This window comes from Tyto alba, unplaced genomic scaffold, assembly GCF_018691265.1.
Source record: "Tyto alba isolate M040663 unplaced genomic scaffold, T.alba_DEE_v4.0 Super-Scaffold_5, whole genome shotgun sequence".
In the NCBI taxonomy this organism is placed as follows: Eukaryota; Metazoa; Chordata; class Aves; order Strigiformes; family Tytonidae; genus Tyto; species Tyto alba.
Window position 1 is genome coordinate 928437 of NW_024881326.1, and position 15975 is coordinate 944411.

Genomic DNA, 15975 nt, shown 5'->3' on the forward strand with positions numbered 1-15975 from the left:
GTGGCCAACAGTGTCCTGGGCTGCGCTGGGAGGAGCATCACGGCAGGGCGGGGGGCAGGGGGTGACCCTTCTCCTCTGCTCAGCGCTGGTGAGTCCCCGTGCGGAGTGCTGGGCCCAGTTCTGGGCTCTCCAGTGGAGGAGGAACGTGGGTTTACTGGAGAGAGTCCAGCAAAGGGCCATGAAGGCGGTTCAGGTTCTGAAGCTTCTCTCATCCGAGGAGAGGCTGGGAGAGCTGGGGCTGGAGGAGGGGAGGCTTGGAGGGGGCCTCATCAAGGGGGATAAATATCGAAAGGGGGGCTGTAATGAAGAGGGAGCCAGACTTTTCAGTGGTGTCCACTGACAGGCCCATCATGGGCACACGTTAAAAGGAAATTCAATCCGACCACAAGAAAATCCTGGTTTACTGCGAGGGCGACCCAGCGCTGGCGCAGGTTGCCCGGGGAGCTTGTGGAGTCTCCATCATGGGCAGCACTCAAAAGCCATCTGGCCAGGGTCCTGGGCAACCAGGCATCCTCCCCATGTCTAGGCTAGCAGGCTAGATTAGATCAGACACTTTTTAACCTTAATGGTTAAAAATCGGTGTTAGCTGACAACAGCTAAACAAACACTGAGCCTACAGTTTGCATTCACTGCTAATGGGGCGACAGGAAAGCAGAACATAAGGCTCAGAGATGTGCAAACACAGCCCCTGCCCCTCAGCAAAGCTCCTTTCCATCCATTATTAACTAGAGAGCCTTGTGACACAACGGCTTTCCATCCATTATTAACTAGAGAGCCTTGTGACACAGCTTGTAAAGGGGAGAAAATTCCCTCTACAAAGGGCAGGAGCCGTGGGTGGGTTTGTGTGTGCTTCCCCTCGGGCTGGCCCTGAGGTTTCCAGGACTGCAGGGCTCAGTTGCATTTGCGTGAATACCTGGTGGGGTGGAACTGGAAAAGAAACTTTACAAAGCCATGGAAATGGGTGAATTCTTAACTCCTACCTCTAATACAATTGTGCTCTCCAGTACAGCCAAGCAGGGTGCTCTCAGGTACCAGCAAGAAGCTGAATATTACCTTGGCATCCTGAAGGGCTGAGGACATTTTGCCCGAGACACAGCTGAGCTGCTCTGTCTCCCACTACCCGCTGCTGCCTCGTTAGCTTTGTGCAATTAGCTGGTGTCAAAGGCCGTAACGACCTCCGTGGTCCTTGATGTGCCTGAAAACTTGCCAGATTCTGAACACTCAATCTGAGATTAAGCTACAAATCGTGGTTTCCCTGTATCCCAACAGCTAAAACCTGTCACAAATAGTTGCTTAGCCGTGGGGTAAAACCACAGCGTCTTCAGAGTCTAAACCCTCACTTCTGATTTTAATGTATATTTTTAATTATATCTCCGTCTTACTTAACTCCTGATCTTCAGTTGCATGCTCCTCCTAAGTCGGGTTGTTTTGAGGGGGGGTCCACAAAAAGTAGGGTTCCTGCTGAAGGTAACAGGATTTTTCTGTATTTTCTTGAAACTAAAGGCCCAGGAGTTGTTGTTTCTCTATCCAGGATGGGTGGGAGCAGGGCGGGTGGGGGCAGCACTGAGATGCAGATGCGACATTGCCTGCTCAGGCAGGAAAAAACAAGGAAGAACCCGCCCCAAAAATTTAAAAAAAAAAAAAAATGTTAATAAGGATTCAAATTCCTGCTGACCACAAGGAACAAGACCCCCCTGCCCCGAAGTGCAGGCAGTTTCCAGATCCTGCCCTCCCCATCACCCCCCCCCCCCCCCCCCCAGCCGAGCCCCTCTTTGCAAGCAGGAAAACGCACCTGGGAGTGGAGGAGGTAATATCAACACCCCCCGCACCCCCCCCGCCGGGGTCAGGGCTCGCCCAGAGTGATTTGCATCTGAGCAAAGAGATTAAAGAGCAGGCTCAGAGCAGCTGCTGCACCCCCCCAGCCGCATGGGGGGGGGGGGGGGACAGTGGTCCCCAAGTGATGCTGCCCCATACTAAAGGGGACAGGCAGCACCCAGACCTGTGGGTTCAGGGGGAGAAAGCCTGACACTCCCCCTCCCCCCCCAAAAAATATGCCCTGACATCATCTGCACCGGGGAACCAAGAAGGCAAGCGTGGCAGTTGGGAAAGGGTGGGGTGGGTGCATTTGGTTACCCACATGGGTTTAAAAGAAGCTGTGGCCTTATTCTTGTGATAAACTGGTGAGAGAGACTTCTGTAGCTATTTGTAAAGGTGTTTCTCTACTTTAAGGCCTGGTTTTGAAGGGAAAAAAATGCGCATCTGGTTTCCCCCCCCGGGTTCTGTGTTCAAAAAAAAAAAAAAAAAAAAGAAAAGGAAGGGCAGAAATGAGTTGATGTCACTGCCGTTTATTACAGGTATCGCAGGGGATCAAACCCATTAAAACCGAGAGCCCTGAACCCATTAAACCCCCGACAAAGATTGAGTTGACTCAGCCAAGCGAGAAACACCCCGACCGACCGCTAACAGCTAGAAACGGCATCCTTGCCGCCGGGCTGAGCCTTGCCGCCGGGCGACCTGGAAGGAAGAGGAGGTGGGATGTGCGGGCTGGGGGCTCTGCTGTGCCCACCCTGCCCTGCCCCTGCACCCGGCAGAGCCGCAGGCACACCAAGCCCCTGCAGACGCCTGGGGGTGCGACACTGGCTCCCCTGTATCTCGGGGGGGTGGGGGGGTGGGGGGGGTGTGGGGTGGTTTTGGCTGGGTGGGGCAAAGAGAAGTTGGCTGAGGCCCCGTGAGGATGGGATGCCCCGGGGGCATTCCCCCGCAAGGCAGGCGGGTTGGCCAAGCCCAAAGGCACCCCCGGCATGGCTGGAATACAAAGGGCTGCCACGAAACCGGCAGGAATTAAGGTTTAAAGGCTTCAGGCGGAGGCCACGGCGGGGGGGGGGGGGGGGGGGGGGGGGGGGGGAGAGGTTTGTGGGGAGGTTTGAGCAGACACTCAAGAGCTTTGCTGGGTGGGGACGTCCCCCCAGAGCCACCCAGGGGGAAATCAGGGGCTGGGAGCGCAGCGCCGGACTGCATCTTTCTTGGGGTCTAGGACTTAAAACGAGGCACAGGGGGGTTCCCATATCCTGCTCTTTTCCTTTCAAGACGGTATGAATTTACGCAGAAAAAGGTGGCAAGAGGATCTACCTGGCCTTGTCTGCCCAACTGCAGTCACGTTCCTTCAGCCAGCCCTGAGTCGTGTGATCTGCGAAAGGACAAGTCTGTTCTGGGTGGCAGGAGAAAAAGAGACCCTGACCGCACAGGATGGGATGTTGCACCCAGGGGATGGTGTCTGGGGCTCGCCGGGGAAGGGAAACGGACAATGGGGGGGGGGATCTCGGGGTCATCACAAGAGCCGAACAATTTTTAAATAATTCACGTGGCTGGTTGATCGCGTGGGGACGGAAGGAAACCAGATTGCTGAATATAGGGCACGCGGAGGGGCAGGGAAATGAAGGAGCGGGGAGACTTACAGCAGAGGAAGATGGCGAGGAGCGGGAGGGCCGACACGGCCGCCGTGCTGACAGTGAGGGCGGTCACGTCCACGAACTCCGTGCATCCTTCTTCTGGGGTCAGGCGAGCCAGGCGTCGGCACGAAACGCCGTCCGAAGCAGGGGGAGAGAAAGGAGGAGGGCAAATTGCCACCGCGAATGCATGCACACGAGGGGAAAAAAACAAAAAAAACAAAAAAAAACCAAAAAAACCCACAAAAACAAAAACAAACCAAAAAGGGAGGCGTGTGTTGAAAACTAGCTTTGGTTTGGCAGAGATTTCACTTCTCTGAAAGTCCGGATTTGTCGGATTTTTTTTTTTTTGTTTGTTTTGTTTTGTTTTGTTTTTTTTTTTGGAGCAGGTCTAACTCCGAATGGCCAAGTTGAAGGGATATCGGGATTACATAGTGTGGAGGAGTTTTGGCCTCAGCATGAGAAATCCTGGGGAGCAGCCCCTCTCACCGTGGCGATGGTGGATGTTCTTTATGAGGAAGCTGGTCGTCAGCACCACCGAAACCACTCCTCCAGGAGCAGCGTAACCCATCGTGTGCTGTTCTGCACGAGAGAAAGACGACAAAGGGGTGTCAATGGGTGTTACGAGAGGCGGACGGGGGCTCTGCCCTCACCCACGGGCTGGCGGGGAATCCACCAGCCTGAGTTAGCACAGAAGCAGAAATAAAGTTTTCATTTTAAAAAAGCTAAGGAGGAGGTTCGGGGCAACTTAAAAACCCCGTGGAGCAGTTTTATCTCCCTCCCTGCCACCCTTGGTAAAACATTTTGCCTGTTTTGCTTTTCAGTTGGAGGAGCTTCGTAGGCTGGAAGGTCACGGTGGCGGAGACCAGGAAGGTTACCACGATCACGTACGTAAGGGCGATCTCTGGCAATATGATCGCAATAGAAGGGCCTGGAAAAAACACACAGGACAAGACAGAGTGGCAGCGCTTGCATCTGTCTACCACCTTCATCATTTCGTGACCGCCCATCGTACCCCTGTCCCACCCTTTCCCGACTCCCAGCCTTTCCAACCTGTCCTCGCAAGGAGCCTCCTCATCCCTTGATCATTTTAACAGCCCTTCTGCAATTAACACCAAAAAAAGGGCTTTGGGCGAAGGGGAGTAACGATATTATTTGGGTGGGTGGGTGTGTAATCCATACGGTGGTCCAGGCCCCCACGACTGCCTGAGCCCCCACGCGGGGAAGGCACGTGTCGCTCAGACAGGGTCTATCCCCACGTGTTTAACTGTGTGACCCCCCCCCCCCCCCCCCCTCCGGGGCACTGCCTCCCCCTCCGTCTCCCCCCACCTCCCCCCAAGACCCTACACCTCCCACGAGGTCTGCACCCCACATGGTTCGCACAGCAAGGATTGCTTTTCTCTGCTGCAACCTGCACGGGGGAAAGGAGTGGGGTCTGCACCCCCCGCGCCCCGACACCCCCCCCCCCCCCCCTGCAGCCACCTCCTACCTTCCTCTTGCATCCAGAGGATCCCGGCGGTGCTGGCCAGGATGGAGGCGACGCACACCAGCCCGCAGGTGTAGGCGCTGAGCCACCTCCACAGCTCCCCCCCTAGAAACCCAGAGCAGCGTGGGGTGACTGCCGGGAACCCCCGTGACGTCCCACCCCAGCCCCCACCCCTTCCCCAGAGTGGGATGCAGCCCCTCCCCACCCGGGATGCTGCCGTGGGGTATCCCTGACCGGGGTTTGACCCCCCTCTTTAGTGTGAGTAGCTGGAAAGGGCTCTGTGCCCGCTGGTACAGTGTATTATTAAACATTCTCTCTTAAAAATGGAACCTTGTCATAAAAAAAGTGCTCCCAAGAAACTTTTATATTCTATAAAAATGTCAATCAATCACCTCAACCCTCTAGAACAAAAATGGCTGGGAAGTACCAGGATCTAACCTAGCTTGACAACAGAGTAAAATCAGTTTTCACCATTAAATATATTTCTGAGGGAAAGTTTCTCTACTCATATAAAGACCTGCCAGATGAAACGAAGACATTTAGACAGCTGGAAAGCGAAGGAACTGATCACCAGCTCTTCCCACAACAGTGCTCCTCACGCTCCCCCACCAGACGAGGGAAACGAGGGGCTCTGCCCCCCTCAACCGCAGACTCACTTATTCTTAGCTTTTCAGACTGGCAGACGGGAAAAATTAATCCCCATCCCGAGACGGCAGCAAAAACCACAGCAACCACCGCAATCCTCAGCACATCCTGCAAGGGCGGGGAGAGACCTGGGAAGAAACAACCCGAGGAGCCGGGAGTCGGACCCTGGCAGGGCCGGCACGGGTGGGCCACGGGGGCTCCTCCATCACCGTCACAGATTCGGTTTATTTGCCAGCTGGTGGCCAGATCAGCGCTTTCTGCTGCGGGAAAATTTCATTGCTGTGGTCCATGAAACGTCCGACCCGGGACGCGTGCTGCCCGTGCTGGGCTCCGCGTCCGCCGCCCCCCTGCTCAGCATCGCCTCGGCCAAGGGCCATCGCTTGGGACCTTAGCCAAGAGGGAACAGCCCGTCGCCCATCCTGCCAAGGGCTGGGCCTTGGTGGGATCCGAGACCGGGAGCTGCTGCTCCTCCTCCTCCAACGGGGAGCAGCTCTCAACAGCCCGTGGGCCACAACCTCCTGAGAAAGCAGGCTAGACCTTGAGGGACGGAGGTAGAGGGATGGGGTGAAACCACCCAGGGAAGGGGTGGAGGGCAGGAGGAGTGGTGGGAGGTGAAGCCCCCAGCCAGCATCACCTGCAACGGTGACGTTCAGGGCGGTTTCTTGCCAGCTTATCTCATTGCTGGCGTTGCAGGAGTAGGAGCCGCAGTCCGACTTCTCCGCCGACTTCAGGTGCAAAGCGCTGAGGCTGTCAGAGAGGTGGAAACCTCTGTCCGGGGGAAGGGGCTGCCCATCCTTCTTCCAGGTGATGGTGTCCACCTTGCCCTCCGCCACCTCACAGAGCAGCTCACCGGTGGCCTGCGCCACCAGGGCACTGCTCCGGAGCCGAGGGCGAGACACGGGCCCTGCAGAGGGGACAAACACCAGCGCTCCTCTCGGGCACGGCCCGGAGCATCCGTGACGGGGACCTGGGCTGCGATTGCCACCGCAGCATCCTGGAGTCTGCACGGGTGCAATCCCAGGTGCCTTCCCCTCGGGAATCCCTGCGCGGCACAGGGCTGCTGCGCTTTTTGGGTTTGGGCATTTTTTTGTTCTTCTAGATGAGTCATTGCTTTTATTGCATTTGGGTAAGTACAAGGCTTTTTAAGTATGGCAGAAAATGAGGAGAAAAAAAAGAGGAAAAGGATGCAGCTCCCATTCAGATCTATGTGTGGTGGGAAGGAGAAATGCGTGGTGAAGGGCTGCGGTAGCATTATGGCAGCAACAAGCATTAATATAGCAGAGAAAGGATAATGTCAAAGGAAATTAAGGGAATTGCCAAGGCTGATATTGAGGAGGAACTTCTGTGTAATTTAAAGTGTGCTCTTATCTCAGTGACAGCAGCTGGCGCCTGCAAATTGCAAAGACTATCAGCCAGCATGGTCCAAGGGGCACATTTTTTTCGTGACTTCTCCATAAAGCCCACCCCGCTGGGCTGAGCTCCATCGGCTCTGCCTGGCTGCCCTGTAAAAGTGCCGGAGGTACCCTCCGCGGGTACGCAGCATCCCACCACTCCCCCCATCCCTGCACTGGGAGTAGAAAACAAGGGAGGAAATTGTCTTTCCAGGATGGAGCCCAGCCCTGTCACAGCCAGGCATCCTCGAAAGCCTCCTTGGGCAGCACCACCAGATCTCCTCCACTGGGACAGGTTGGGAATCTCTTCCCAAAGTCTCCCTGGTGATGTCTGCATGCAGGGAAGGTTCAAGCCAACTCATGACTGGCCCATTAGACCCAGCTCAAGTCCCTTCTCCACAGCCCTTTGTCTGGCCGACGGTCTACCCACGGTCAAATCACGCCACCGCTTGCTGGCATCCATCACCCCCCACCTCCCTCCCATGCCCACCACTTACTGAGGACTTCCAGCAGGATTTTCAGGCTCTCCTCGTCTCCCACGTTGACAGTCACTTTGTAGATGCCACTGTCACTTTCCTGGACGTCCTCCAGCAAGAGAGATCCGTTGGATGGATGGAAAATGGCTCGTCCTGCGTAGGGCGCGTGGACGGCTGGGCTGCGAGACCCCCCGTAGAACTGCAGGACGGTGCGGGAGCGGGTGCCGTTGAGGTGCTCCCACCGCGTGGAGCGGATGAGCGTGACGTTACCCGGCCCGGGAAGCAGCACCGAGGAGCCCACAGCGGCGGCTTTTCTCTCGAGGGGACCCGCAGCCTGTTGCAAAGGGACCAGCAGCCCTGGGCGGCCGGGGAAGGGGAGATGGAGATGAGCCGGGGAGACGGAGCAAGTCGGCAACGGCTTGGGAGAGGCTTTGCTACCCCCTGTGCCAAGGACACGCATGCGGCACGTGGACCGCTCGGTCACGAGCTCTGGCAAAGCCACGGCCATCGCCTGTCACGCTGCCAGGCAGGGACACAACCCAGCCGGGGCTGGTACAGGTGCCAAAACCCAGCGCAGGGTGCGCAGGGACACCCTGCTGCGAGCTTTTTCTGCCTGAGCTTTGTTTGTATTTGGGTGGCGTTTCCTCCCAGTCTGTGCGCAGAAGGGACTGTCTAATCTTGATCTAGCTTCCATGGCTCATTCCCAATTCCTGGTCCTGCTTGGGGCTGAAAGCGTCCACGCAACCCCAGCAGAGTGGGATGCAGCTGTTTCCCCAAAACACGTGGCGATTTCTGGGCTTGTCATGACCCTGATTCTGACGTGCTGGAGGGCTTTGAGAGGAGCTGCTGCGAGGAGGTCACAGCTCCCAGCCCCAAGAAAAAAAAAAAAAAAAAAAAAAGGAAACACAAAAACAACAAAAGAGCTTTCTAGCAAAGCCAGGCAGAAATCACTACTGCAGTCCTATCTTCCAAAATGGATTATTAAAAAAAAAAAAAAAAGAAATATAAAGGTGAGGTTAACAGGTTTAAAGCAAGGAACCAGCCCTTGGCCGAGGAAATGAAACAAAAGGTATTTATCTACCCAGGCAGAGGCCCAATTCATTGCCAGTGGCAACCCTAGAACTCCTGAGAGGCTGCCCTGAAGGAGGCACCAGGATTTCTGCTAAAAGTCCTCTTTTCCTCCCCAAAGCTCTCAGTCCAGCCCTTGCACGGGACCGTCAGGGCTGAGGCTCGCCGAGGCGGGGGCCGGCGGCACCGATGCCAGCCTGCCCCCAGACACCCGCCACCGAGCAACCGCAGCCGCTCCCCGACACAGGAGACGTCAGGAAAACACCTTCCCGGCACGGGCGGCCCCCGGGATGCCCCACAGGTGGGAACAACCCGCCTAAATTAAGCTCATCCACTGATTTTCATTTCCCACTCTCACAGCCTTGAGAAACAGCCATTGGTTGGTACTCGCGCGCCTCTGTGCCCCTCAAACTATTAGATGTGCTGGGCGGAGAAACAATCTTATGACTGAAACCCCCCTTGCTCTAAGAGAACACTATTTATACAGAACATGCGGCACCACTAGCGGGAGGTAAGAGAAAATATTTCATCCCAGGCATCTTTTTACAACATCCAAAGCTCATTCTACAGACACCCAAACAGAGCTCACTAACACCACGGCATCTGGAAGCCTGGGTATACTGTAAGGGTTTTCTTTTCTATTTTAAGATGCTTGCCCTGAAGATCTTTGTACATTTATGTTTCAGGGCAGCTGGTGAGTATATAAGGATGACAGTGAGATTGCTCACACGAGCGTAACTGCAACCAATTTTGGGTTATTACATATATCAGCCCCAGTATAAATCTATCTGCAGCAGGCTTTTATAAAGCCTTGGCACCGTGCCTGGCTCTTGAGCTGCTTCTACCCGCTCTGCCTTTGGAGAGCGGAGCAGAGACACACTTCCCTTTCAGGTTAAGCATTTTGCCCCATCTGAAAAGTCCAACCTATATGGACCAGAGATCCCCGTGCACACCTGCAAAGCTCCGCTGAAGCCCCGGGTTCTCCGTGGGTTTGCAGCGGGCGAGGATCTGCCCCGGCACCGACGCTTCGCCCACGCTGGGGACAATTTATTTACCTGCAAGGAGCACCCAGCTGGTCCCCAGCAGCTCCGCGGGACGGCCCGGCAGCATCTGCCAAGGAAAAACGGCTCAGAAATTGCCATGCTTTCAAAATCAGTCCGCGCTGCAACGAGAATAACAGGTGAGGCTGTACCGTGTGGGGTGTTCTCGCAGCCTTACGGATTTCTGACGCGCACAAGGGCAGCGCCGCGGGCACTCCCAGCCTGGACCGGCTCCAGCATCGCTGCTTTCCTGCTGATTCCTCCTCTCCTTCCTCGCCGCCTCCTCTCCTGCCCTGCTGCCGGGGACCCTCCCGGGGCGGCTGCTCCCCGATTTCGGGGGGCGGCTGCTCCCCGATTTCGGATGCCGGCCGCTCCCCGGTTGCAGCACGGGGAGGCAGAGCCGCCGCGTCGCTGCCTGTGCCGTGGCCGGGACCACCAGCTCCCGGTGCTGGGAGCTCGGACGGCCCTTTCTGCCGGGGCAGGGTGGAGGGGGGGGGATCCCGGAGGGGCACCCCAGAAGCGACCCCGTTGCAAGAAACGCTGAGCTCGGTTGCCAGGCCGGGGAGATTAACCCGCCTGACTCCGCTTCTAGGAGGGGTTTCTGATTTCAGTTCTCGCAGCGACAGAAATTACACGGGATGTCCCAGATCATTTCCATGCCCTGAGGCCAGAAGATCCATCCCCATCCCTTTCTTCTGGCTTAGTCACCTTCTACCCTGTCCCTGGGAGAGGAGCCCAGCTCCCTGGGCACGGCAGAGGTTGAACTCCTCCTCCAGGCTGGTTTTAGCGGCGGCCAGGGGCTCAGGCAGGCTCTGAAACACTTGTCCCACCGCGAGAAGCTTTTTCCTCCACCAAGGCAGATGTGGGCTGGGATCATCCATGCCCCACGAGCTTCCTGCAAAGGCCTTTTCAGTTTAAGGGAGAGACACTGCTGGGATCACAGGAGCACCCAGGGACCGAGTTTCACGCTCTAAACCGAAGAGCAGAGGGACGAGAGACTTGGGAAGGTCTGAGCTCTGCCCCAGAGCGCTGGGGGAAGCTTTTCTGCCCTGCCAAGCACGGCTGGTCCCCGTCTGACTCCCACGGACCACCAAAACCAGAGTGAGATGGATGCTGTAATTCCTTTTCCCCCGTGGGCCCTCATTTTGCTACATCCATCCCCAAATCAAGCATTGCTGACACCACTACCTAGACAAGCTCAGCTTTAGCTGCTATTGCCGATGAGGTCATACCTAGGCAATACTGGCTTTGCAAGTCTTCACCCCAAGAGGTCCCCAGTGCTCCCCACACTTACCTGGGGAGTTCCGTGGTTTCTCTCCTCCCCCAGCAGCACCTCGCACACCAGCTTTGCGTTTCGATGCTCCTCACGCTCTGATCTGTCATGTCTGCTGGTCTCAGGAGTTTCCTGCACCCTGGCCAGGCTGCTCAGCCTTAGGCCAGAGCCTAGGCAGCGACTGCAGCATTTACCTACAGCCCCAGCAGGACAGATACTTTTGGACAGGAAGGACAACGACCTTTAAGACAAGTGGAGCTTACAACTAGCTCAGTACAAGCAGAACTCTTTTCGTTTAATTTATTTTTTATTAAAGGGGAGGCTGCTCCCACTCCGATTCTGCCTTCCACGCTGTTTTGTGGCCAAATGTGCATTTTCATTTTTAATCGAACTTCTCTTTCTCCCCATGCCCAGCAGACTACGGGTTCTCTGTTCCCATCCACTTGGTTCCTCAGTTCAGGGCTGGGTATTTGTGGGGTCACATCACCCAGCCAGTGGCGTTTCGTCATCGCAGCGAAGGGCTGCCGCATTCTGCACGCAGTTGACATGAGCTTGGGATGTCTGAGAAGCTAAAAGCGACCGAAAGCGCAGTGCGAAGGCACGGGCGCCTGACACGAGCAGGAAAATGCAATTTGTGAAAAGGAACGACTGCTCTGTCCTTTCCCCAGGGACGTTTCTTGGGTAGCCCGGGGCAGCTGAAACGGCTGCATCAACGTGCACCAGCAACGTCTGGGGTGACCGTTCACCCGAAAGTGTCTTCAGAAAGACACCGAAGGATAAAGCTTTCATCCTCCAGGCAGGTATTTCATTTGCTTGCAGGAAGGATGAGTTGCCCACCCACCGCTTCCACCACGTCCCCATCATCCATATCCACCTCTTCTTTTAACTGCTCCAAAGAGTAATTTTTATCAGTCAGGCCACTCTGGCCCTATTGATTCTTCCAGGTTGCTGGAAGGAAACTTTAAAAATATATTTTCCGCTTAATCTTAGATAAACTAAATTAAAAAACTGAGGCAGGTTTCTGCTAGCACTCAACTCCTTTCACAAATATTTTAAAAGCTTTTCCATCACTTGAGTTACACCCTGCACCTTTCGGGGGGCTGGGAGACACCAAACAGCAAATACAGCAGCACAAACCTGCAAATATTGGCTGCAGAGAAGCGTTTGCACAGCTGCTGCTTCAGGCCAGTGCAGCTTATTGTGGTTGGAGAGAGGTATGAAGAGCAGGCAACCATCAGCAGACATGAAACTCATGCCACAGACTGTCCTAAAGCACAACCCCAGGTCCTTCTCCCCACTCCCACGCTGCTGCAACCCCAAAGGCACGAAGGGGCGATCGTCAGTCTCTGCTAGAAATCAGAAGCGTGTGGATGAAGAAATAAATGGCTTTTTCTGGTCAACCTTAGCATCCCTGTTGCAGACAGTGGTCAGAACCCCCCCCCCCCCCCAGCAGGACTGAGCCCAGGATGCAGCAAGCACGGGCCCTGTGCAGCTGATGGCTGCTCATCCCCTTCTGCGGCCTCTGGGCTGGAGGAGACAAACTGCCACCCCCCAAAGTCAAGGGCAACGGGGAAAGGCTCGAGTCCTGCCCTCAAAACTCCTGATCTGGAGAGCAACACGCTGGGGCAGCCCGGGCGAGGAGAGGGCTTTGCTGGTGAGCAGCGTGCTCCTGGTAGTCACCGGTATTCGTGCGGGTGCTCAGAGGAGGTGTCTGCGCAGAGTTTTGCAGAGCGAGGGGGGGGTTTCCTGAAATTCTCCGTCTGGGATTAAATGAGAAGGAAAAAAAAAAAAAAAAAAAAAAAAGCAGCAATTAGTAAAAAGGATAAAAACGTAAAAATTCACCTGATCGGTCCCAGTGAAGGAGGCGGTGTCGGGAGAGCCAGCTCGGGGAAACCAGGGCACAGCGAGCTCCTCCAGCCCGCGCACGTGCAGGGAGGTGCAGCCTGAAGCCTCGGCCGACAACTGTAATCTTGACCGTGCTCTGTTCATCACTTTAAATCAGCTCAGGTAGCCACGAGGTGCACCCCGTAGGCCCCGAGCAACCCCTCTACAAGGGACAACTGTGATGCTTCTTAGCTCACACGGGGTCACCTAGAGCAGGTTGCCCAGGACTGTGTCTGGGTCTGGTTGCTCAGCCAGTTTTCAACCCATGCGACTGATAAATCCACTTATCTAACTCATGCTTTGTCAGCTTCTCTATGAGGATATTGTGGGAGATGGGGTCAAAAACCTTCCTAAAGTCAAGGTAGACAACACTCACAGCCCTCCCCTTGCCCACCAAGCCAGTCACCATGAGGTGATCAGGTTGGCTGAGCAGGTTTTCTCATTCATAAATCCACGCTGACTCCTCCTGATCCCCTTCTTGTCCTTCATATGCTGGGAAATGGTTCCCAGGATTAGCTGCTCCATCACCTGCCCAGGGACTGCCCCTTAGTTCCCCGGGTCTTCCTTCTGACCCTTTTTCCGAGGACAGGAGCTCTCCTCCAGTCTTCAGAAACCTCTCCTGGTTGCCACCACCTTTCCAAGGTTACCAAGAGCGGTCTCGCAATGCTGTCAGCCAGCTCCCTCAGGACTTGTGGGCGCATCCTCTCAGGGCCCACTGGCATGTCCAGCTTGCTTAAGTGCTGCCTAACCCGATCCTCTCCCACCGAGGGAGTCCTCCCTGCTGTGGACTTTCTCCAGGCTGTTGGGTTGCTGAAGGCTGGTCTGACTGGTAAAAACCAAGGAGAAGAGGGCACTGGGTGCCTCAGTCACGTCCTTTGTCACCGGGTCCCCCACCCAGTCAGCAGCAGTCTCGAAGAATGATATTCAGCCACATGGACCTGGGATGGATCGAAAGATGGAAGAATAAAGAACAACGAGCAGCAAGGCTGTTGAGGGGACCGTCTGAGTTCTTTAAAGTACAAAGCTAGGCGTATCCAGTGGTAGGAAGCGTGCTCTGAGGTGCAGCCAGCGAGCTCCTGAGGTCTGCAAGCACCCGGCCATTTACAGCCACAAGAAAAACCACGCTGACCTTTGTGAGCTTCGAAGAACATGCAGAGAAGGGCCTGGTGGGCAAAACCCTGCAAAGAAGCTGATGAGGGAAGGAAATGAAAAGGCGGAGGCAGCCGGTGAGACGGCAGAGTGGGTTAGAGACAGGGACGGGAGGCACAGCGTGGGCGAAGACCAAACACCTTCTGTGGTGGGAGCTCAGGGTGAGCAAAAAGGTGGAGAGAAGGTAGAAACAGAGAAGCACCAAGAGCGTCACAGGGCAAACGTGGCCAATCTGGTCTCTCCTCACAGTTTCCGACCCCTTTGCCCCCCGTTCACTTCTGCCGTTTCCTCTCCGTTTTGCACGCGGCGTGCTCTCCCTCCCGCGGAGGTGAGGACCCCACGGGCGCTGGGGCTGCAGGAGGAGCTGTGGGCTTGCTGCGAGGGCTTTGCAGCCCCCCAGCTGCACAAGGCAAGCGCGGGACCTGCTTTCACCTTCCCCCCCCCTACCAAAGACCTGCGGACTTTCAGCAGCTGGATGCCACCAATGCATCCTGTTAGCGTACCAGCCAGCACCCGGGGCGGGTTTAGGCCAGCCTCATCAGCACAGAACTGCAGATAATTAGTGCTAATGCAGCTTCCTGCCAGCCACCAGCAGACACGCGCCTCTGCAGAGGTGCTGGGGTGTACGGCCACCCAGCTCAAAGCCAATACCCCAAGGCCTGGGAGCTCCAGAGCAGGCAGACAGGAGAAAAGCCTCTTTTTCCTGGTAGACCCTTTTGGCAAATCATAGAATCACAGGATGGTTTGGGTGGGAAGGGACCCTAAAGCCCCCCCAGTGGCACCCCCTGCCCCGGGCAGGGCCCCCTTCCCCCAGCCCAGGGGGCTCCCAGCCCCGTCCAACCTGACCTTGAACCCTTCCAGGGAGGGGGCAGCCACAGCTGCTCTGGGCACCCTGGGCCAGCACCTCACCCCCCGCACAATAAAGAATGTCTTCCTTATATCTAACCTAAATCCTTCCTCTTTCAGTTTAAAACCATTACCCTTCATTCTGTCCCCACATCCCCTGATCCAGAGCCCCTCCCCAGCTTCCCTGTCCCCCCTTTAAGCGCTGGGAGGCCGCTTGAAGGTCTCCCCAGAGACACACACATTACACAACTGAGAAAAAAAAAAAAAAAATACGAGTGCAAGCAGCACCGCACTTCCAGCATCAGGCACTGAAGTTCCTGTTAAACCCTTCACCCCAAATCCTGCCCAGCCGAGAGACAGCCTTCCCCCTGTGCATGCCAGAGACTGGCTGAGCACGGCAGACGTTGAATTTTAGCTCGAAACAAGAGGGGAAAAAAGCAAGCGAGTTTCCAGAATAGAAGCCAGGCTTAGTCTTCCTGTGGGCACGTTACAGCTAAAGTGAAAACTGTTAGACTGAAGTGAAATGTCCAGGAAGCTGCCGCAATCTCCCGTTGGCTCTAGATGAGCTCAGTGAGACCTCTGTGCTCCCTTCCCCTCCTCGCCACCCCCAGCTCAGCCCGTCAGCCTGGGGCCAGCCCCATCCCACGGCTCCTTCAGTGCCCTCTACACCCATGACCCCAGGCCACAGGGGCGTCTTTAAAAAGCCAGTGCTAGTTACTGATGGGGAATAAACCTGGAGAGGCAGCAGGCTTCAGCCCTGGGGACAGGGTGGGTCGCAGAGGTGGCTCCCACGAGGCTGGGGGGGGGGTGTGGGGGCGTGGGCGTCAGCCAACCACAACAGCCAGCCCAGCGGATTTTGCTCAATAGCTCTGTTTTCCAAGTCCAAAATAAAATCCATATTAAATTGACCTGCCAGTTTGGCACAGCAGCGGGATAATCTCCCAGCCTGTGCTCTTTTATCTATCTGGCCCATCACACGCCCTGATATTTTTGCACGGAGCCGCAGCAATCGGCCTGTGTCACACTCATACTCAGTTCCTCTTCCTCCCTACCTCCTAACCAGAAAGCAGAAGGATAAACGAAAACTCTGGAAGCTCTTGCAGAACTTCACTTTCTGCTGTTTTCAGCCCATCTCGGGTATAATTAGGGAGAGATCTGTCTTTCTGCTGATCACTGAAGTATAATTTTGGTTCAAGAGGGAAGGTGCTATCACCTATCTGGCTGTTTAACGCAAATCCCATTTTTATACTTCCAGCAGCACACAAGTTTCC

At 55.6% G+C, this 15975-nt stretch overlaps 1 protein-coding gene across 1 annotated transcript in view; it reads right to left on the minus strand.

Annotated features, from left to right (window-relative positions):
• Positions 1-15975, minus strand: part of LOC116964527 — a 37164-nt gene that overhangs the window by 20002 nt on the left and 1187 nt on the right. Inside the window, exons 2-10 of the mRNA XM_042807538.1 lie at positions 10847-11066; positions 9568-9622; positions 7466-7801; positions 6212-6481; positions 5589-5705; positions 4936-5037; positions 4255-4377; positions 3936-4028; positions 3456-3548 (exon numbers count right to left, since the gene is read on the minus strand). Of these exons, the coding sequence (XP_042663472.1) occupies positions 3456-3548; positions 3936-4028; positions 4255-4377; positions 4936-5037; positions 5589-5705; positions 6212-6481; positions 7466-7801; positions 9568-9622; positions 10847-11066 (1409 nt within the window). The remainder of the gene's footprint in view (positions 1-3455; positions 3549-3935; positions 4029-4254; positions 4378-4935; positions 5038-5588; positions 5706-6211; positions 6482-7465; positions 7802-9567; positions 9623-10846; positions 11067-15975) is intronic.